This window comes from Anomaloglossus baeobatrachus, chromosome 11, assembly GCF_048569485.1.
Source record: "Anomaloglossus baeobatrachus isolate aAnoBae1 chromosome 11, aAnoBae1.hap1, whole genome shotgun sequence".
NCBI classification, from domain to species: Eukaryota; Metazoa; Chordata; class Amphibia; order Anura; family Aromobatidae; genus Anomaloglossus; species Anomaloglossus baeobatrachus.
Genome location: NC_134363.1, coordinates 110219559 through 110243082, shown reverse-complemented (window position 1 = coordinate 110243082; position 23524 = coordinate 110219559). Strand labels below are relative to the sequence as shown.

The 23524-nt window shown below is 43.5% G+C and overlaps 1 protein-coding gene across 1 annotated transcript in view; it reads left to right on the top strand.

Moving 5' to 3' along the window:
• MFRP (membrane frizzled-related protein) overlaps positions 1-23524 on the top strand; it is a 451053-nt gene that overhangs the window by 159469 nt on the left and 268060 nt on the right. Inside the window, exon 4 of the mRNA XM_075327570.1 lies at positions 4998-5111. Within this exon, the coding sequence (XP_075183685.1) occupies positions 4998-5111 (114 nt within the window). The remainder of the gene's footprint in view (positions 1-4997; positions 5112-23524) is intronic.

Genomic DNA, 23524 nt, shown 5'->3' with positions numbered 1-23524 from the left:
TGTAGTGTTGTGCTCATTATTGTAGTATTGTGCCCATCCTTGTAGTATTGTGCTCATCCTTGTAGTATTGTGCCCACCCTTGTAATATTGTACCCTGTAGTCTTTTGACCAGTAGTATTGTGCCCATCCTTGTGCCCTGCAGTATTGTGCTACTGCTCATCCTTGTGTCCTGCAATATTGTGCTCATCCTTGTGTCCTGCAGTATTGCGCCCAGTAGTATTGTTCTCATCCTTGTGTCCTGCAGTATTGTGCCCAGTAGTTTTGTGCTCATCCTTATGTCCTGCAGTATTGTGCCCAGTAGTATTGTGCTCATCCTTGTGTCCTGCAGTATTGTGCCCAGTAGTATTGTGCTCATCCTTGTGTCCTGCAGTATTGTGCCCAGTAGTATTGTGCTCATCCTTGTGTCCAGTAGTATTGTGCTCATTGTTGTGGTATTGTGCTCATCCTTGTGTCCTGCAGTATTGTGCCCAGTAGTATTGTGCTCATCCTTGTATCCTGCAGTATTTTGCCCAGTAGTATTGTGCTCATCCTTGTGTCCAATAGTATTGTGCCCATCGTTGTGCCCTTCAGTATTGTGCTCATCCTTGTGTCCAATAGTATTATGTCCAGCAGTATTGTGCTCATCCCTGTGTCCTGCAGTATTGTGCCCAGTAGTATTGTGCTCATCCTTGTGTCCTGCAGTATTGTGCCCAGTAGTATTGTGCTCATCCTTGTGCCCAGTAGTATTGTGCTCATCCTTGTATCCTGCAGTATTTTGCCCAGTAGTATTGTGCTCATCCTTGTGTCCAATAGTATTGTGCCCATCGTTGTGCCCTTCAGTATTGTGCTCATCCTTGTGTCCAATAGTATTGTGTCCAGCAGTATTGTGCTCATCCCTGTGTCCTGCAGTATTGTGCCCAGTAGTATTGTGCTCATCCTTGTGTCCTGCAGTATAGTGCCCAGTAGTATTGTGCTCGTCCTTGTGTCCTGCAGTATTGTGCCCAGTAGTATTGTGCTCATCCTTGTGTCCTGCAGTATTGTGCCCAGTAGTATTGTGCTCATCCTTGTGTCCTGCAGTATTGTGCCCAGTAGTATTGTGCTCATCCTTGTGTCCTGCAGTATTGTGCCCAGTAGTATTGTGCTCATCATTGTGTCCTGCAGTATTGTACCCAGTAGTATTGTGCTCATCCTTGTGTCCTGCTGTATTGTGCCCAGTAGTACTGTGCTCACCCTTGTGGTATTGTGCCCATCCTTCAGTAATATGCAAAAAAAAATTCTCCTCACCTTTCCTCCGTTCCCTGTGTTCCCACGATCAGGGTTCACAGGGTTTTGGATGCAGCATGTTTCAGTTGCGTCCAAAATGCTGAGCTGTACAGTACAAGCAAAGTGGATGGGATTTCTAAAAATCCTATGTCCATTGTGCTTGTGCGGCCCGCAGTGAAAACTGACCGGCTTGCAGAGGCCACAGCATGTGAATTTATGCTGCGGAGTCGCATGCGTCCTCCCTTATGGAGAACACAGCGAGGAGATCACAGCGCACCGAACCCTGATCGCAGGCATGGGCAGCTGCGGTCTCCTAACAAAGAGACTTGCAGCCTCGTAGGTCAGAACCCGCTGCGACGCAGCGGGTCCTGATAGTTAACACGTACCTGCTTGTTGTGTCCCGTGCCAATCGTAGCTGTATACCGGGGGCTGGCGCCGGCAAATGAATCATTTGCGGTGCCGCGCAGAGGAGCTGTCTGCGATACCAAGGGCTACCGCCGGCCAATCAGATGCAAGGAGGTGATGTCATACAGTGACGTAACTTCCTTGCATCTGATTGGCGGGCAGCAGCCATTGGTATCACAGACAGCTCGTCTGTGCGGCACCGCAGATTATTCAATTGTAGTAAAGTCCTGTCGGTACCGGCCCCGGGCATAGAGCTGCAATTGTCAGGGGGTCTGCGGGCCGCAACAAGCAGCCTGTGGGCCGCGTGTTTGAGACCTCTGGTATAGGCTGACAGATTATCTTTATATGTTTTATAAGAGAATGCTGAGATCCAGATGTAGCAGTTGCCAACTTGATGGCTGTGGTGGTTACGATGATAGTACATACCGCTCATTTAGTGTATACTTTTCCTTGAAACGTTCATTCGTTTTGGACAAAATATAATTTGGAGATCCAGAGACCATAGGCAGAGACGAGACCAGTCCAACACTGCCCTGGCTGGCTTCTCGCCACACCTCTCTAGTTGATAGAATGGTCTCTCCCTATGTGCACTTAGCGAAACAGATGTCAATCTCCTATAGTGGCTCTGAGAAAACCCGGCGGTGGTGGACCAGTCTCGTCTCTGCCTATGGTCCCTGGTCAGCATTTATTTTCCCTGCTTGGTGCTGTAAGTGTAAGAAGGTGGATATGTTGTTACGTTCCCCCCTGAAGACACCAATCACATTAATGTGAATTGTGTTGGTGATGTCAAAGGACTGATCCGAGGAACAAAAGAGACTGAATGAGATAAGTCTTTAATTAGGACACTTAGCAGCCCTAAGCAGTTTACAACTCTTAGAGGTAATGGGCCAGGTTGGGATGATACGTGAGACGAAAATGAGTAACCCGGGTGGATGTTCCCCTAAGCATCTGAGAGTTTGAAGTGACAGTCTCTAGTCATATTTGCAATACAGCTCCTTTACAAAAAGAACAAGATGCTGAACCGCAGGAGGAGAGGAATGACTCTCACGGATTATACTGTGATGTTGGGCTGCATTGGTGATGAAACAAACAGGACTGGTGAGGACAGAACCAAGTGAAGTGGAAGGAGTAGATAGATTGTTGATGGAGATACTCTGTGCTAATAAAATGTGTGAGAAGACATGAGCTCGCTATCTAATATACAGTTCCTGACAGAAGTTCTGTCGCTTATCCATGTTATGTAAATAAAAGCTTATAACCTGACTGTAAATTCATCCATTGGTTTCATAAATTACTCTTTTGAAAGCTGAAACCCTCCCAAATTTGGTTTAGGTTATGAAAATAAAGTTGCTGCAAAGCTGAAATATTGATCATTTAATGAACACAGAAAGGTCAGATTTTGGCAAGACAAAAGTTTTGTAGCCTTTTCATATAATGCACCCAATCCCCACATCCTCACCTGTGCTCACTAAATGATCGGTTAATTAGTGGGTGTGTATAAAAAGAAACCCAGCACCCGAGACCTTCACTTGAACTGCAACTTGACCTCTGACAACATGCCAAAAATCCACCCTGTGACCAAAGCCTTGATTATCAAGAGGCTGAAGATCAGATCCACTGCAGAGGTGGCTTGCACCTTTAATGTGTCTCAGTGTCAAGTACAAAGAATTAAAAAAAATTTGAAGAGACTGGAGATGTTTTTGACAAGCTCAGGTCCAGCAGACGCCACAAGACAACTGCTCAGGAGGAACCTTTGTTGGTTAGAAAATCCAAAGCCAGCCCCTCTTCCACTGCAGCAGAGCTCCAATAGGCCTGGTCACCTCAAATCCCTGTGTCAACTAGAACAGCTTGTAGGGTTCTGACTCGAAATGGCCTCCATGGTCGAATCAGTGCCCAGAAGCCAGCACTAAACAAAAAGCAATTAAAAAACCGTGTGGCATTTGCAAGTTCCACAGCCTGCTAAACAGATGGACGCTGGAAAAGGGGCAGAAGGTAGATTTCTCTGATGAATCTTCAGTTGAATTACACCACAGCCGCCGCAAATACTGTAGGAGACCTACTGGAGCCTGTATGGATCCAGAAAACAGTTAAGTTTGGTGGTGGATAGATCATGGTCTGGGGTTACATTCACTATGGGGGTGTGCAAAACATTTGCAAGGTGGAAGGCAATATCAATAGCCTAAAATATCAAGAAGTATTAGCTACCTCTTACATTCCCAATCATAAAAGGGGTCAAATTTTGCAGCAGGATGGTGCTCCATCTCATACATCCATCTCTACAACAAAGTTCCTCCTGGCAAAGAAGATCAAGATGCTCAAGGACTGGCCAGCCCAGTCACCAGACATGAACATCATTGATCATTGGTGTAGGATGAAAGAGGAAGCTTGGAAGACAAAACCAAAGAATCTAGATGAACTCTGGGAGACATGTAAGACAGCATTATTTGCTATTCCTGATGACTTCATCAATAAATTGTATGAATCATTGTTAAACCGCATGGATGCAGTCCTTAAAGCTCATGGACGTCACACAAAATATTAAATATGGCTCTAATAGCACCACAACTTCATTTACCACTGTTATGCAACATATCTTTGTATTAGAAGTTAATTATTTGTTTGAATTTCACATTACTTTCTGTGGGCAACAAAACTTTTGTCTTGCCAAAATCTGACCTTTCTGTGTTCATTAAATGATCAATATTTCAGCTTTGCAGCAACTTTATTTTCATAACCTAAACCAAATTTGGGAGGGATTTAGCTTTCAAAAGAGTAATTTATGAAACCAATGTATGAATTTAAGGTGAGGTTATAAGCTTTTTTTTACATAACATGGAAATGTGACAGAACTTCTGTCAGGGAGTGTGCACAGTTGTATTTAAGTTACTGTTGAAAAAGACCTTTTTAAAAAAAACTTGTGGTGTCCCTCAATCAATCGTGTACCATCTGATGCTGGCCAGTCGAAACCACTTTCAACATGTGGCTTGCCAAGGCGTATCACCTCCGTAGTTCAACACTTCACACCCAGCCAGAGGACCTCCATCTTCATGTGGTGTGCCGGGGTGCAGAAGATGCAGACATCGCATACGACTACCGCCCCGTGCCAATATACACAGAATTTGTGGATACTGTTGTCAGGATATTTCTGAGCATGATATTATGTTTTTTAAATAACTTTTTCAACACTTTTCCAAAAATGTCCTAGCATTTAGAAGCCTACTATTGATATCTGACTCCAGAGCAGCACATAGCCTATTAAATACTAAAGATATGCCTTTTACTCACTGCATAGTGGGAATAGGAGTACCTGAGTTTCTGTAGTGAATGGGTAAAAGTATTTATTCCTTCAGTTTCTCTACAGAGCAGAAGACTGCGGACAAATCGCCTCCCCATACTCATTATTATCGCCATTCTTCTGGTCTTCGTGGTGATTTTCAGCCTCACAATGGGGATACTGATGAAAAGTGAGTTATTTTGTTTCCTATCTTTCGTATAAGGTGCTAATAGATGATTAGAGGGTTATTCCATTTTCAGTTTTTTTGCATTTCTACTGAGATTTGTTTTTTCTACTTGTTCTGGGTGTTTCTGTTCAATGTATGCAGCATCAGGACTTCTGACCGAGAAGGGTGGGGGAACCCTCACTATTCTTCATGGCAGAGAATCGGAACTGTGGAAGAGATGGAATACATTCACCTCAGTATTTGCAGTGACTGGAAAAAAGAGGCAAGCTTGTCAAAAAGCAGGCAGAAATACTGAAGTAAAAAAACGGGCACAAAAATGGCAAAAGAATGTTAAAATATAAATAGTAACCATATGAACATTTCATGAAATACATAAGAGGTACGTTTCACAAATGTTTGTACGGAGGTGAAGATGCATCTGCGAAACATGCGTTGGGGCGCACGGAAATGAGCCAGGACACAGTGACATAATGGGTAATTACTGTTATAACGTTATGTTGGTTTGGGTGGGAATTTAACCCTTCCCAATTATTTGTGTCACTGATTTGGTGGTTATCTGAGTTATCGGTGTAGCCAGCATAGGTATACACTTTGTTTTCCTGTCTATTGACTTTCTATATGAACTGTATCTTGTACATTTCTACCCAGGACATTGCTCTCTGATAATATTTTTTTCTGTGTATTTGGCTACTCCCCTACTTCTGGTCCTTATCTTGTACCTCTTATGTATTGCATAAAATGTTGATATGGTTACTATTTACAGTATATTTTAATGGTGATTTTGTAAACTATTAATAAAGATAAAGCATATATGAAAAAATTATTTTGGCATTTTTGTGCCTGTTTTTTTTGCTATTGCTATTGGGTTCACCCAGTATTAGGGATTATGATCCCACTTACTATCCATGTTTTTGTTGTTTTTTTTTCCAGAAATACTGCAGTAAATTGTGAAAGCTCAGATTCAGCTGCAGCTTAGTGCAGGATGGAGTCCTCAAGTTGTCTGGAGTGTAGACTGCCCAAGCCACAAGGGTCGGCTCTCCACTGCAATGAGGCATACAACTGTCATGTTTGCTGGTCAAATGAAAATGCTGTGGACATACAAGCGCAATAGGGTCTTATCCAAAATATAAAGGGTAATGCTATTGGTCACCTTGTGCGGTTGTGTCATCCACAACCAATAGTACAGGCATAAACAGCCGTCGCAAAGTTTAAAATCCCAGAGGCTGGAGCATTTTGTAGGAATCAGGAGAAACGTGGATTAGAAACTGCTCTGCTGTAGATGAAAAGAAGATCCAAAATCGCTGGGTGGTAGATGAAGGGGCTTTATTGAACGCGATTCGAAGTGAACCCTCACTTCGTCATCAGGAAATGCACCTATGCATTCTGTGCATTTCCTGATGAAGAAGTGGGGTTTCACTTCAAAACACATTGAATAAAGCCACTTGATCTACCACCCAGTGATTTTTGATTGACTTTTCATCTACAACAGTGCAGTTTTTAATCCACGTTTCTCCTGGTTGCTACATAGTGTTTGCTGAACAGGCACAGTCCCATTCCCCCAAAGTTCTGCTCAGTCTGTAGAACATTTTAGGATGGCTCAGATGCTCCTGCACGTAGGTCATGGAGAGGTAGGGAGGTGGCCATAGGTGCCGCTACACATGTATGCCTGCAGCTGCAGCGGTGGCCTTATCTAAAGAAAATATGAGCTAAACAATAAGGAACCAGATAAATTATACAGAAAACACTGAAACATTTGAATGTATTTGCAAATTTTTAACTATAAATTAGATCATTGAAAGATCATTAATGAGATTCTAAAACACGTGTGTAATGCAGAAGTTAACAGGCTCATGTGAACAAAGCCTAATCCAGAAAAAAAACAGTTGGGATAGAAGACATCTGAACCCAACAATTTAGTGTATGGAAGTTCCCCGACTGCTTGAGTCCAAAATGACTAATCTCTTGTTTCCGGTGAAGATAAGCAGGAATTTAGGCCACTGCATAATAGATGCATGCAGAAAATATTCCATCTGTGAGCCATCAGTAGCCATTTATCTTTTATATTAGTGTGTTACATCCCCACCATAGTACGATCGACTTCGGTTTCGATCACCAGGTGACACTGTGTTCCTGTCGTGCATATTGCTGGTGGTGGAAGAGGAGTCGATTCCAGTGGCACTGGTGGGCGCAGGCTCCGCTCATCCACTGGGCTGGGTTTCCATGGGATCTGAAGTACCACCTATGACTGTAGGTGGTGTGTGTCTTCCAGCTGAAGTTATCATCATTCTACAACCAATTGAAAGACACCACACCCTTCTTATTCTCCCTCCTGGACCACCACCAGAGATAGTTCTGTATTCCTGGTTCCTGTTCTGTTTGTATAGTGATTCCTGTGTGCTGACCTCTGCTTGTTTTCTGACTACCTCCTGTCTGTCGTTTTTGTACCTTGCTGCCAGTCCTGGATTTGACCTCTGCTTTGTTTCCTCATTACGCCCTTGCCTGCTGATTGTGTTCCTGTATTCCTTTTCTTAGTTTTAGACCCTGCCTGACTACCACGGACTATAGCCTATCACAGATGGGAATCTCCTGGGCTCTGTATAATTCCAAATCCCTGTATAGGGGTTAAAGGGTTGCAGAGTTTTCGGGGTCCTGCTTGGGGAGCGGCTTTCCTCTAGCCTCCCTTTTCATCCAGTCTGAGTCTGTGGCTCCAGACAGGCGTTACATAGTGACTGCATTAACCTCTTAAAGGGGCTCTGTCAGTACAGGATGATTGTGCATATCAAGTACAGACGCTTGGTGCATCATGGCGGGGCTATTCATTTATATACACTTTCCCATCTGCTTGTTTTCCCCCCTACTCTTCTTTGATTGACAGCTCTGGCTCCATAGAGCCAGAGAAGGGAGGAGATAGATGGAAAACAAGCAAGTGGGAAGGTGTAATATGAATTGTTAGCCCCGCCATGACGCACGAGTGCTTGTGCTTGGTTTGCACAATCCTGTGCTGACAGAGACCCTTTAACAATGGCATACAACCATTAATGAACTGAAAAGCTACATACGCAATGAAAAACACTTACAGTTTATCAACAGCAACAAAAACACACACTCTGTGCCACTATCTGAGCTGCCAACGTTCCAGAAATTCCATGACATTCCGTAAAAGTTTTTGCACTTTTTGCCTTGTCTGTGAATAAAATTTAGGGTGTGATTTATTTTTTTTTTGAAGCTGAAAAAGATGACACAGACTAATGACTGTAATTATCATCGTTTTACAGTTTACAGTGACTGCAGCTGATTTCAGGTTATCAGAATTATGGGCTGTAGACATGGATTGCTAATCATAATGATTCATTATGGTTTTCCAATGCATCTGTAAAATATATTGTCAGCCAGTGATTTTTTGATAAGCCGTCCAGAAAAAGTAAAAAGCCACGCTGGTAACCCTGACCGTGCCAGGGTCTGCGAATGCTGTTTTGCCACCTCCACATTAGAAACACATGTTATTAGAGCTTAGATTATTATCCGATGTCCATTCATCCATGAACGTTCATTTTGTGTCTCAGAAAAGAACAGCAAATCTTGTTTTCAGCTTTTGGAAACCAAATCATTATTCTTAGTAAACAATCTGCAAATCCCGATGGGAATCTCATCTTCCCAGGCCAAATTATCATGTGTGGGAACAGAAATGAACTCATCACATCTGTCACTGTTTATAACAATATGCACATGGTTCTTTATAATTGTTTACTGTAAAAGCTGTTATATTCTCATTAATTATATATAGTTACATAGTTACTTAGGTTGAAAAAAGACCTAGGTCCATCTAGTTCAACCTTCCTCCACCAGTTCTACATTTAGTCACTAAGTCATTTATAACCAACAATGTTTTGTGTACTGAGGAAATCATCCAGCCCTTTTTTAAAAGCTGTTATAGTATCTGCCATTACAACCTCTTGTGGTAGTGCACTCCACAGTCTGACCGCTCTAACTGTAAAGAACCCTTTCCTATTTAGGTGTCGGAATCGCTTTTCTTCCACTCGCAGTGAGTGCCCCCTGGTCCTTAGTATTGTTTTTGGAAGAAATAAGTCATGTGCCAGTCCTTTATATTGACCACACATGTATTTATACATATAAATGAGATCTCCTCTGAGACGTCTTTTTTCTAAGCTAAACATATCTAACTTTTTCAATCTGCCATCATATGGGAGGCCTTCCATTCCTTGTAATAGTCTAGTTGCCCGCCTTTGAACTGACTCTAACTTCTGAATGTCCTTTTTAAAATGTGGAGCCCAAAACTGGACCCCGTATTCCAGATGTGGCCTTACAAGTGATTTATAGAGGGGTAACAATACGTTGGGATCACGGGATCTAATCTCTCTTTTTATACACCCTAAAATCTTGTTTGCTTTAGCAGCTGCTGCTTGACATTGAGTGCTGCTACTCAGCTTATTTGTAATGAGAATACCCAAGTCCTTCTCCTGTTCTGTAGTCCTGAGTTTACTTCCATTTAATGTATACGCAGCTATAGGATTACTCCGTCCTAGGTGCATTACTTTACATTTATCAACATTAAATCTCATTTGCCAAGTATCTGCCCATTCTGACATCTTATCCAGATCTTTTTGTAATATTGTACTATCCAGGTCAGTTTTTAATATCCTACATAGTTTGGTGTCATCGGCAAAGACTGACACTGTACTATCAATCCCATCCACAAGGTCATTAATAAAGAGAGTAAAAAGAATCGGTCCAAGCACAGATCCCTGCGGCACCCCACTGCTGACTATAGCCCATTTAGAGAATGTACCATTTATGACTACTCTTTGTTTCCTATCTTTTAGCCAATTCCTTACCCAGTTGCATATTGTGTCCCCTAGTCCTTGCTTCTGGAGCTTTAGTATAAGGCTATTATGTGGTACAGTATCAAATGCCTTTGCAAAGTCCAAATAAATCACATCAGCTGCATTACCAATATCCAGGTTTGAACTTACCCCCTCATAGAACCCCAACAGGTTTGTTAGACACGACTTATCTTTCATGAATCCATGCTGTTTGTCAGTTATCATATTATTTTCTGCAATATATTTTTGCATGTCATCCCTTAAAATGCCCTCAAAAACTTTGCATACTACTGATGTCAGGCTTACTGGACGGTAGTTGCCTGGATCTACCCTCTTACCTTTCTTAAATATCGGTACCACATCAGCAATCCTCCAATCCTGAGGCACCAACCCCGTTACAAGTGAGTCTAAAAAGATGAGATACAGCGGTCTGTCGATTACGGAGCTCAATTCCCTCAATATTCGTGGATGAATGCCATCTGGCCCTGGGGATTTGTCAATGTTTAATTTACTCAGACGTAGGCGTACTTCATCTTGTGTTAAATTAATTATATCGGGTGGTGGACTTTGATTTTTCACTTGTTGAATGATCCCTGGTACAGTCAGTTCCTTGGTGAATACAGATGAGAAATGCCTATTTAATATCTCAGTCTTTTGTTTGTCCTCTATAACTAACTTGTTATTATATTTTAAGGGTCCGATACTATCCTTTGTTTTCCTTTTGGCATTAATGTATTTATAAAAGATTTTGGGATTTATTTTAATGTCATTGGCGATTTTTGTTTCAGTAGCTAGTTTTGCTTGTTTGATTTCTTTTTTGCATTGCCTATTGATATCTTTATACTCCTGCAATGCTATTTCTGTATTCTCAGCCTTTAAGATTTTAAACGCCCTTTGTTTTTGTTTTATTATACTTTGTACAGTCTTATTTATCCATAGTGGTTTCTTTTTATTCCTGGACATTTTATTACCAGAGGGTATACGTTTTTTACAGGACTCTAGTAGTATATCCTTAAACTTACCCCATTTATGTTCGGTATCCCCAGTTACCATGACTCTGTCCCAATCTACACATTTAAGCTCTTCCCTTAATTTGTTGAAATCAGCTTTCCTAAAATTCCAGGTTTTAGCATTCCCCCTTTGAAATGTTCTATTGAATATTATGTCAAAGCTTACCATATTATGATCGCTGGTGCCCAAGTGCTCCCGGACCTGTAGATCTGAAATTGTATCCGGTCTATTTGACAGGACCAGATCTAGCAAATTATCTCCCCTGGTCGGTTCACCTACCATCTGAGAGAGGAAATGGTCTTGAATGGTAGATAAGAACTTACAGCTTTTAGCAGAACCAGAAGATTCTATGTCCCACTGAATGTCTGGATAGTTGAAATCCCCCATAATAAGAACCCGATTATTATTATTAGCTGCCTTTTCAATTTGTTCCAGCATTTCACCCTCTATTTGTTCAGGTATGTTAGGAGGCTTATAGCAAACTCCAATTAGCATTTTTCCATTATTCTCCTCCCCATGTACATTTACCCATACTGACTCTACATTGTTGCTGTTCCCCTCAATGTCATCATACAACACAGGTTTTAGGTTAGATTTGATAAATATACACACCCCGCCACCTTTTTGGCCTTTCCTGTCCTTCCTAAATGTACTATAAGGCTGTGTGCACACGATGCGTTTTTTACCGCGGAAACGCTGCGTTTTGAACCGCAGCGTTTCAGTGGCAAATTGCATGCGTTCAGCTTTCCCAGCAAAGTGTATGGGAAAGCTGAAAAATCAGTGCACATGCTGCGTTTCTTTCCGCAGCGTTTTGGATGCCAAAAATCGGTGCGGAAAGAAAAGCAGCATGTCACTTCTTTTGTGCGTTGTGGCTGCGTTCTCTCCCCCATTGAAAGCAATGATGTGGGTCAGAACGCAGCCACAACGCATGGACCTGCTTTTTTGTTGCGGTCCGCGGCCTTTGTCGGCACGCCAGAACGCAGGCATTTACCTGGAAGTGAGGTCAAGAGGCTTCCTGTTGACCTCACTTCCTGGCAAAGCCCCCGGTGTCGCCAAAGTGCCCGCCCCGACCCCCGACCCCCCTCCCGAAAATCCAACATGGCCGCGCGCACAGTAGCGCACCGGCCGCCCTGCTCCTATGATTTCTGTCGCATGTGCAATAACACATGCGACAGAAAAATACCCCCCAGGCCCTGCCCGGTCACCCCCTATTCCCCCCGGTGTCATACATGCCTGTCCGGTCGCAGCGCTGATCCCCCGCGGCCCCCTCCTCCTTCACAGTGCACGCTGGCCGGTCACATGTGCAGAGCAGCTGACAGCCAGCACAGTGTTCAGTGTGAGCTGTGCTGGCTGCTCGCACTCTGCAGCTGTGACCCGGGGAGAGTGGGTGCAGATTTTTGCACCCACTCTCCTCAAATGGAGGGTCTGCCCTCCTAGAAAATGGGGGATACGTTTCCTGAACGTGCCCCCATATTCTAGAAGGTCCAGAGGCGACGTGGGACATCCATATGGATTTCTGCGGACCCATTTTTTTTTATTAAATTGGAGAACAAGGGAATGATTTGGGGAGTGTTTTTTCTAATAAAACATTTTTTGTTGTCTTTTTTTGCTTTTGTTTACTGTCAATTAGTTATGTCGGGTGTCTGATAGACGCCGTGACATCACTAATTGCTGGGCTTGATGCCAGGTGACATTACACATCTGGTATCAACCCCATTTATTACCCCGTTAGCCAACGCACCAGGGCGCGGGATGAGTTGGGGCGAAGCGCCAGGATTGGCGCATCTAATGGATGCGCCACTTCTGGGGCGGCTGCGGCCTGCTATTTTTAGGCTGGGAAGAGTCCAATAACCATGGCTCTTCCCACCCTGAGAATACCAGACCCCAGCTGTCAGCTTCACCTTGGCTGGTGATCTAATTTGGGGGGACCCCACGTTATTTTTTTTTTTATTCTTTATTTAAAAATAAAAAAAAAAACATGGGGAGCCCTCCAAATTGATCACCAGCCAAGATGAAGCTGCCAGCTGTGGTTTGCAGGCTACAGCTGTCTGCTTTACCCTGACTGGCTATCAAAAATAGGGGGGACCCCACGCCATTTTTTTCATTGTTTTTTTTTGGGATAAATACTAAGCTAGGCACCCTTTAGTGCCACATGAAAGGTACTAAAGGTGCCAGCTTAGAATATGCAGGCGGGGGTAGGACGTTCTATATATTTGACATCCCTTCATCCATTGACGCTTTTTAGGCTGTGTGTCCACAATCAGGGTTTGCAGCGTTATGGGCGCTGAGTGTTTTCCCTGCGTCCATAACGCTGCGTTGTGCAGGAGAAGCACAGTGGAAGGATTTTTGGAGATCCCATGCCCACTGGGCTTCTTTTCTCCGCAGCATAAACTGACCGGTAGCGTGGCTTCCCGAGCCTCAGCATGTCAATTTATGCTGCGGAGACGAGAGTGTTCTCTGCAGGTAGCATAGAGCTCCACAGCAGCCTGAACCCAAATCGTGGGCATGGGCAGCTGCAGGAAGGCTGGCACTGTGTACTAGACGCCGCGTCGCTGGATCATGGCCACATAGCCTTAGGCCCCTTTCACACGTCAGTGATTCTGGTACGTTTGTGCTTTTTTTTAAACGTACCAGGATCACTGACATACGCAGACCCATTATAATGAATGGGTCTGCTCACACGTCAGTGATTTTTCACTGCACGTGTCTCCATGCGGCGTACCCGCGTGTGCGTGATTGCCGCACGGAGACATGTCCATTTTTTTCTGGCATCACTGATGTCCCACGGACCACGCAGTGGTGTGATCCGTGAAACACGTGCCAGAAAAAAACGTGCTTTTAAAATAAAAAACATTTTAACTCACCCGGCTCCAGCGATGTCCTCTGCAGCCCGTTCTCCCTGCTGCTTCTGAGCCGGCCCATTACTGACGCGCATATTCATGATGCACGACACAGCCGACCCGGAAGCAGCTGCTGCGGGGGTCAGCGCCGGCCGGATGCTGCACCGCGGGAGCGATCAGCACCATGGAGAGCGGGAGCGGGTGCAGGTGAGTTAATCTCTAAGTGCAATCACGGGCCACGGAGAACGGAGCCCGGATTGCACTTAGACAACCCACGTGTGCCGTGATTCACGGCACACGGAGGGACATGTGCGTGTTTTACACGCCAGTGAAAAACGTCAGTGTTTTTCACTGACATGTGAAGCGGGCCTAAAAGTGAGAATATTGTTGCTACAGCAACATTTTGGGTGAAGTAGCTGTGGATTCAAAATGCTTAATATACTCCTGAATAAAATCCTTGATGGGTGCAGATTCCAAAATGGGGTCACTTGTGGGGGTTTTCTGACGTATAGGTACCTAAGGGGCTTGGTGCGCGAAGTTTATTTCAACTTTTCCAAAATTCAAATGGTGCTCCTTCCATTCCAAGCCCTCCCATTTATCCAAACAGAATGTGGAAAAGGAAATGACATCACAGGTTTTTTTTTCCAAAGGTCTGTGTTCAACCAACTTTATTATCACTGACAAGTCTTAAAAAACGCACCTAAAAAAACGCATGAAAAACGCATGAAAAACGCATGAAAAACGCATGAAAAACGCATGCGTTTTCGATGCGTTGTTTCTCAAAAAGCATTGTTTACAATTCTCCCCTCTGCCAGAGGGTGCGTTTTTTTCCGCGCGGAAAAAAAAGCAACGTGTGCACATACCCTAACCCTGTATGTTTGTCACCCAGTCATGGCTTTCATCCAGCCAGGTTTCCGTAATGATCACCACATCATAATCCATGGTTGACATAAGAGTCTCCAATTCATTCATTTTGTTTGCAAGACTTCTTGCATTTGCCAGTAGACATTTAATCCTATTAACACCTTTATTACTCCTAGCCTCCCTACATTCCTTGTATGTCCCATCCCCCCCTAATCCTTCATTGACCCCTACCGTTTCCCTGTCTCTATCTGCACTATCTATCCCCTTATTTGCTCCACTACCCTCCCTCCCCCCCGATTCTAGTTTAAAAGCTCCTCCATCCGTCTGACCATTTTCTCCCCCAGCACAGCTGCACCTTCCCCATTGAGGTGCAGCCCGTCCCTACCGTAGAGCCTGTAGCCGACTGAGAAGTCGGCCCAGTTCTCCATGAACCCGAACCCTTCCTTCCTGCACCAAATTCTAAGCCACATATTTATCTCCCTAAGCTCCCGCTGTCTTTCTAGTGACGCTCGTGGCACCGGTAGTATTTCTGAAAACACCACCTTGGAGGTCCTGGACTTCAGCTTCTCTCCTAGTTCCCTGTAATCATTTTTAAGGACCTTCCACCTGCCTCTAACTTTGTCATTAGTACCAATGTGCACCATGACCGCTGGGTTTTCCCCAGCCCCACCCAGCAATCTGTCTATCCGATCCACAATATGCCGAACCCGAGCACCCGGCAGACAACACACTGTTCGGCATTCACGGTCTCGGCGACAGATGACCCTGTCTGTCCGCCTAATTATAGAGTCCCCTACCACCAACATCTGTCTGGGCTTTGCTGCACTCCTATTTCCCTCCTTCCTACAGCAGTTGTTTTCCTGGTTGCTAGGAGCAACATCCTGCTGTAGTGACCCTAGTCCAGGCCCTTCATTCCTAATATCAGCCAAACAGGCATATTTACTAGGTTGTGCCAGGTCAGGACTAGGCTCCCTGACACTTTTCCCCCTACCTCTTCTTCTAACTGTTACCCAGCTACCTACCTCTGGGTCCTGATCTTCCCCACTTCCACCCTCCTCCATATCACTGGCCCCAGCCAGAGAAAGCTCAGTGAGTTCTAAACTCCTCTCCAGGTTTGGCAGTACCTCTATAGTGACAATTCGATTGATTCTGCACTATAAAGTAGATGTAAAAAAAAAAGCTTTCTGAACAAATCTAGAGGTCTTAACTCAAGGTAATCTGTCACCAGTTTTTGCTTCTTAGGGGTACTTTGCACGTTGCGACATCGCTACTGCGATATCGTCAGGGTCAAATCGAAAGTGACGCACATCCGGCGCCAGTAACGACATCGCAACGTGTAAAGCCTAGATGCACCAATAAACGATCGCAAAAGCGTCGAAAATCGGTGATCTGTGCAGTGTCGGACATTTCCATAATATCGTACCAATATGAGATACGATGTTGTTCCTCGTTCCTGCGGCAGCACACATCGCTGTGTGAGAAGCCGCAGGAGCGAGGAACAGCTCCTTACCTGCCTCCACCGGCAATGCGGAAGGAAGAAGGTGGGCGGGATGTTTACGTACCGCTCATCTCCGCCCCTCCGCTTCTATTGGCCGCCTGCCGTGTGACGTCGCTGTGACGCCGCACAACCCGCCCCCTTAGGAAGGAGGCGGGTCGCCGGCCAGAGCGACGTCACAGGGCAGGTAAGTGCGTGTGGAGCTGCCGTAGCGATAATGTTCGCTACAGCAGCTATCACAAGATATCGCATGTGCGACGGGGGCGGGTACTATCGCGCTCGGCATCGCTGTCATCGGCTAGCGATGTCGCAGCGTGCAAAGTACCCCTTAAGGTTCACTCACATCTGCGTGTGAAATTTGGCTCTGTTGTTGCACCGGAACCGTCTTGGAGTGAGATGAAAGTGACATCAGAGCGTGTTTTTTCCCCTCACCTGGTTTCTGTGGGACATCCATTTATCATCCATGTGATGTCCGTGTGATGTCCGTGTCATCCATGTGATGTCTGTGTGATGTCCGTGTCATCCACGTGATGTCTGTGTGATGTCCGTGTCATCCATGTGATGTCTGTGTGATGTCCGTGTCATCCATGTGATGTCTGTGTGATGTCCGTGTCATCCATGTGATAGTTACATACAGTTAGGTCCAGAAATATTTGGACAGTGACACAATTTTCGCGAGTTAGGCTCTGCATGCCACCACATTGGATTTGAAATGAAACCTCTACAACAGAATTCAAGTGCAGATTGTAACGTTTAATTTGAAGGTTTGAACAAAAATATCTGATAGAAATTGTAGGAATTGTACACATTTCTTTACAAACACTCCACATTTTAGGAGGTCAAAAGTAATTGGACAAAAAAACCAAACCCAAACAAAATATTTTTATTTTCAATATTTTGTTGCGAATCCTTTGGAGGCAATCACTGCCTTAAGTCTGAAACCCATGGACATCACCAAACGCTGGGTTTCCTCCTTCTTAATGCTTTGCCAGGCCTTTACAGCCGCAGCCTTCAGGTCTTGCTTGTTTGTGGGTCTTTCCGTCTTAAGTCTGGATTTGAGCAAGTGAAATGCATGCTCAATTGGGTTAAGATCTGGTGATTGACTTGGCCATTGCAGAATGTTCCACTTTTTTGCACTCATGAACTCCTGGGTAGCTTTGGCTGTATGCTTGGGGTCATTGTCCATCTGTACTATGAAGCGCTGTCCGATCAACTTTGCGGCATTTGGCTGAATCTGGGCTGAAAGTATATCCCGGTACACTTCAGAATTCATCCGGCTACTCTTGTCTGCTGTTATGTCATCAATAAACACAAGTGACCCAGTGCCATTGAAAGCCATGCATGCCCATGCCATCACGTTGCCTCCACCATGTTTTACATAGGATGTGGTGTGCCTTGGATCATGTGCCGTTCCCTTTCTTCTCCAAACTTTTTTCTTCCCATCATTCTGGTACAGGTTGATCTTTGTCTCATCTGTCCATAGAATACTTTTTCAGAACTGAGCTGGCTTCATGAGGTGTTTTTCAGCAAATTTAACTCTGGCCTGTCTATTTTTGGAATTGATGAATGGTTTGCATCTAGATGTGAACCCTTTGTATTTACTTTCATGGAGTCTTCTCTTTACTGTTGACTTAGAGACAGATACACCTACTTCACTGAGAGTGTTCTGGACTTCAGTTGATGTTGTGAACGGGTTCTTCTTCACCAAAGAAAGTATGCGGCGATCATCCACCACTGTTGTCATCCGTGGACGCCCAGGCCTTTTTCAGTTCCCAAGCTCACCAGTCAATTCCTTTTTTCTCAGAATGTACCCGACTGTTGATTTTGCTACTCCAAGCATGTCTGCTATCTCTCTGATGGATTTTTTCTTTTTTTTCAGCCTCAGGATGTTCTGCTTCACCTCAATTGAGAGTTCCTTAGACCGCATGTTGTCTGGTCACAGCAACAGCTTCCAAATGCAAAACCACACACCTGTAATCAACCTCAGACCTTTTAACTACTTCATTGATTACAGGTTAACGAGGGAGACGCCTTCAGAGTTAATTGCAGCCCTTAGAGTCCCTTGTCCAATTACTTTTGGTCCCTTGAAAAAGAGGAGGCTATGCATTACAGAGCTATGATTCCTAAACCCTTTCTCTGATTTGGATGTGAAAACTCTCATATTGCAGCTGGGAGTGTGCACTTTCAGCCCATATTATATATATAATTGTATTTCTGAACATGTTTTTGTAAACAGCTAAAATAACAAAACTTGTGTCACTGTCCAAATATTTCTGGACCTAACTGTAGTTACATAGTTACTAAGGTTGAAAAAAGACCTAGGTCCATCTAGTTCAACCTTCCTCCACCAGTTCTACATTTGGTCACAAAGTCATTTATAACCAACAATGTTTTGTGTACTGAGGAAATCATCCAGCCCTTTTTTAAAAGCTGTTATAGTATCTGCCACTACCTCTGGTGGTAGGGCATTCCACAGTCTGACTGCTCTAACTGTAAAGAACCCTTTCCTATTTAGCTGTCGGAATCGCTTTTCTTCCACTCGCAGTGAGTGCCCCCTGGTCCTTAGTATTGTCTTTGGAAGAAATAAGTCATGTTCCAGTCCTTTATATTGACCACACATGTATTTATACATATAAATGAGATCTCCTCTGAGACGTCTTTTTTCTAAGCTAAACATATCTAACTTTTTCAACCTGTCATCATATGGGAGGCCTTCCATCCCTTGTAGTAGTCTAGTTGCCCGCCTTTGAACTGACTCTAACTTCTGAATGTCCTTTTTAAAATGTGGAGCCCAAAACTGGATCCCATATTCCAGATGTGGCCTTACAAGTGATTTATAGAGGGGTAACAATACGTTGGGATCCCGGGATCTAATCTCTCTTTTTATACACCCTAGAATCTTGTTTGCTTTTGCAGCTGCTGCTTGACATTGAGTGCTGCTGCTCAGCTTATTTGTAATGAAAATACCCAAGTCCTTCTCCTGATCTGTAGTCCCAAGTTTACTTCAATTTAATGTATATGCAGTTATAGGATTACTACGTCCTAGGTGCATTACTTTACATTTATCAACATTAAATCTCATTTGCCAAGTATCTGCCCATCCTGACATCTTATCCAGATCTTTTTGTAATATTGTACTATCAAGGCCAGTTTTTAATATCCTACATAGTTTGGTGTCATCAGCAAAGACTGACACTTTACTATCAATCCCATCCACAAGGTCATTAATAAAGAGATTAAAAAGAATCAGTCCTAGCACAGATCCCTGCGGCACCCCACTGCTGACTATAGCCCATTTAGAGAATATACCATTTATGACTACTCTTTTTTTCCTTTCTTTTAGCCAATTCCTTACCCAGTTGCATATAGTTTCCCCTAGTCCTTGCTTCTGGAGCTTTAGTATAAGGCTATTATGTGGTACAGTATCAAATGCCTTTGCAAAGTCCAAATAAATCACATCAGCTACATTACCAATATCCAGGTTTGCACTTACCCCCTCATAGAACCCCAACAGGTTGGTTAGACACGACTTATCTTTCATGAATCCATGCTGTCTGTCAGTTATTATATTATTTTCTGCAAAATATTTTTGCATGTCATCCCTTAAAATGCCCTCAAAAACTTTGCATACTACTGATGTCAGGCTTACTGGACGGTAGTTGCCTGGATCTACCCTCTTACCTTTCTTAAATATCGGTACCACATCAGCAATCCTCCAATCCTGAGTCACCAACCCTTTTACAAGCGAGTCTAAAAAGATGAGATACAGCGGTCTGTCAATTACGGAGCTCAATTCCCTCAATATTCGTGGATGAATGCCATCTGGCCCTGGAGATTTGTCAATGTTTAATTTACTCAGACGTAGGCGTACTTCTTCTTGTGTTAAATTAATTATATCGGGTGGTGAACTTTGATTTTTCACTTGTCGAATGATCCTTGGTACAGTCAGTTCCTTGGTGAACACAGATGAGAAATGCCTATTTAATATCTCAGTCTTTTGTTTGTCCTCTATAACTAACTTGTTATTATATTTTAAGGGGCCAATACTATCCTTTGTTTTCCTTTTGGCATTAATGTATTTATAAAAGATTTTGGGATTTATTTTAATGTCATTGGCGATTTTTGTTTCAGTAGCTAGTTTTGCTTGTTTGATTTCTTTTTTGCATTTCCTATTGATATCTTTATACTCCTGAAATGCTATTTCTGTATTCTCAGCCTTCAAGATTTTAAACACCCTTTGTTTTTGTTTTATTATACTTTGTACAGTCTTATTTATCCATAGTGGTATCTTTTTATTCCGGGACATTTTATTACCAGAGGGTATACGTTTTTTACAGGACTCTAGCAGTATATCCTTAAACTGTCCCCATTTATGTTCAGTATCCCCAGTTACCATGACTTTGTCCCAATCTACACATTTAAGCTCTTCCCTTAATTTGTTGAAATCAGCTTTCCTAAAATTCCAGGTTTTAGCATTTCCCCTTTGAAATGGTCTATTGAATATTACGTTGAAGCTTACCATATTATGATCGCTGGTGCCCAAGTGCTCCCGAACCTGTAGATCTGAAATTGTCTCTGGTCTATTTGACAGGACCAGATCTAGCAAATTATCTCCCCTCATCGGTTCATCTACCATCTGAGAGAGGAAATGGTCTTGAATGGTAGATAAGAACTTACAGCTTTTAGCAGAACCAGAAGATTCTATGTCCCACTGTATGTCTGGATAGTTGAAATCCCCCATAATAAGAACCCGATTATTATTATTAGCTGCCTTTTCAATTTGTTCCAGCATTTCACCCTCTATTTGTTCAGGTATGTTAGGAGGCTTATAGCAAACTCCAATTAGCATTTTTCCATTATTCCCCTCCCCATGTATATTTACCCATACTGACTCTACATTGTTGCAGTTCCCCGCAATGTCATCATTCAACACAGGTTTTAGGTTAGATTTGATAAATATACACACCCCACCACCTTTTTTGTCTTTCCTGTCCCTCCTAAATGTACTATAACCCTGTATGTTTGTCACCCAGTCATGGCTTTCATCCAGCCAGGTTTCCGTAATGCCCACCACATCATAATCCATGGTTGACATAAGAGTCTCCAATTCATTCATTTTGTTTGCAAGACTTCTTGCATTTGCCAGTAGACATTTAATCCTATTAACACCTTTATTACTCCTAGCCTCCCTATGTTCCTTGCATGTCCCATCCCCCCCAATCCTTCATTGACCCCTACCGTCTCCCTGTCTCTATCTGCTCTATCTATCCCTTTTTTTGCTCCACTTCCCTCCCTCCCCCCAGATCCTAGTTTAAAAGCTCCTCCATCCTTCTGACCATTTTCTCCCCCAGCACAGCTGCACCTTCCCCATTGAGGTGCAGCCCATCCCTACTGTAGAGCCTGTAGCCGACTGAGAAGTCAGCCCAGTTCTCCATGAACCCGAACCCTTCCTTCCTGCACCAATTTCTAAGCCACGTGTTTATCTCCCTAAGCTCCCGCTGTCTTTCTAGTGACGTTCGTGGCACCGGTAGTATTTCTGAAAACACCACCTTGGAGGTCCTGGACTTCAGCTTCTCTCCTAGTTCCCTGTAATCATTTTTAAGGACCTTCGAACTGCCTCTAACTTTGTCATTAGTACCAATGTGCACCATGACCGCTGGGGTTTCCCCAGTCCCACCCAGCAATCTGTCTATCCGATCCGCAATATGCCGAACCCGAGCACCCGGCAGACAACATACTATTCGGCATTCACGGTCTCGGCGACAGATGACCCTGTCTGTCCACCTAATTATAGAGTCCCCTACCACCAACATCTGTCTGGGCTTTGCTGTACTCCTATTTCCCTCCTTCCTACAGCAGTTGTTTTCCTGGTTGCTAGGAGCAACATCCTGCTGTAGTGACCCTAGTCCTGGCCCTTCATTCCTAATATCAGCCAAACAAGCATATTTACTAGGTTGCGCCAGGTCAGGACTAGGCTCCCTGACACTTTTCTCCCTACCTCTTCTTCTAACTTACCCAACTACCTACCTCTGAGTCCTGATCTTCTCCACCTCCACCCTCCTCCATATCACTGGCCCCAGCCAGAGAAAGCTCAGTGAGCTCTAAACTCCTCTTCAGGTTTGCAATGCCCCTGAGTGTTGCAAGCTGCTTATTTAGATCAGTTACCTTGGCTTCCAAATACGCAACATGCTTGCATCGAGTGCAGAGATATTAACCCACAAACGGCTGCTCAAGGCATGCATATATCTGACAAGATACACACCTGGTAGCATTGTCCATGGAGCACCTATTAAATGGGGATAAACGTTAAAGTAGAAAAACAGGAAAAAAAACAAAACAATGGGAAACGTATAAGGATAAATTCAAACTATGTTCTTGTGTTAAACTATGTAATTGTGTTTAAACTATGCCACACATATCTTCAAACCCCGCACACTTTACTTCAGTACCTTGCACGCTCAGCACCTCGCTTTCTCTGGCTGGTTTATATAGTTCTACAAGAACTTCCAGAAGCTGCCAGAAGGTTCTAGAAACAGGTGTGACTAATACTACTGATTAACCCCTTCAGCCCCCAGCCTGTTTTCACCTTAAAGACCCGGCCATTTTTTGCAATTTTGACCAGTGTCACTTTGACAGGTTATAACTCTGGAACATTTCAACGGATCCTGGCGATTCTGAGATTGTTTTTTCATGACATATTGTACTTCATGTCAGTGGTAAATTTAGGCCGATATGTTTTGCGTTTATTTGTGAAAATTTCGGAAATTTGGCGAAAATTTTGAAAATTTTGCAATTTTAAAAATTTGAAATTTTATGCCCATAAATCTGAGAGATATGTCACACAAAATAGTTACTAAATAACATTTCCCACATGTCTACTTTACACCAGCGCAATTTTTGAAAAAAAAAAAATTCCGTTAGGAAGTTAGAAGGGTTCAAAGTTCATCACCAATTTCTCATTTTTCCAACAAAATTTACAAAAAAAAATTTTTTAGGTACCACATCACATTTGGAGTGATTTGAGAAACCTAGGCGACAGAAAATACCCAAAAGTGACCCAATTCTAAAATCTGCACCCCTCACTCTGCTCAAAACCACATCCAAGAAGTTTATTAACCCTTTAGGAGCTTCACAGCAACCAAAGCAATGTAGACGAAAAAATGAAAATTTTACTTTTTTAACACAAAAATGTTACTTTAGCCATAAAAATTAGTATTTTCACAAGGGTATCAGGAAAAATGCATCATAAAATGTATCGTGCATTTTCTCCTGAGTACGCAGATACCCCATATGTGGTGGTAATCAAATGTTTGGGCACACAGCAGGACTCGGAAGGCAAGCATCGCCATTTGAATTTTTGAGTGC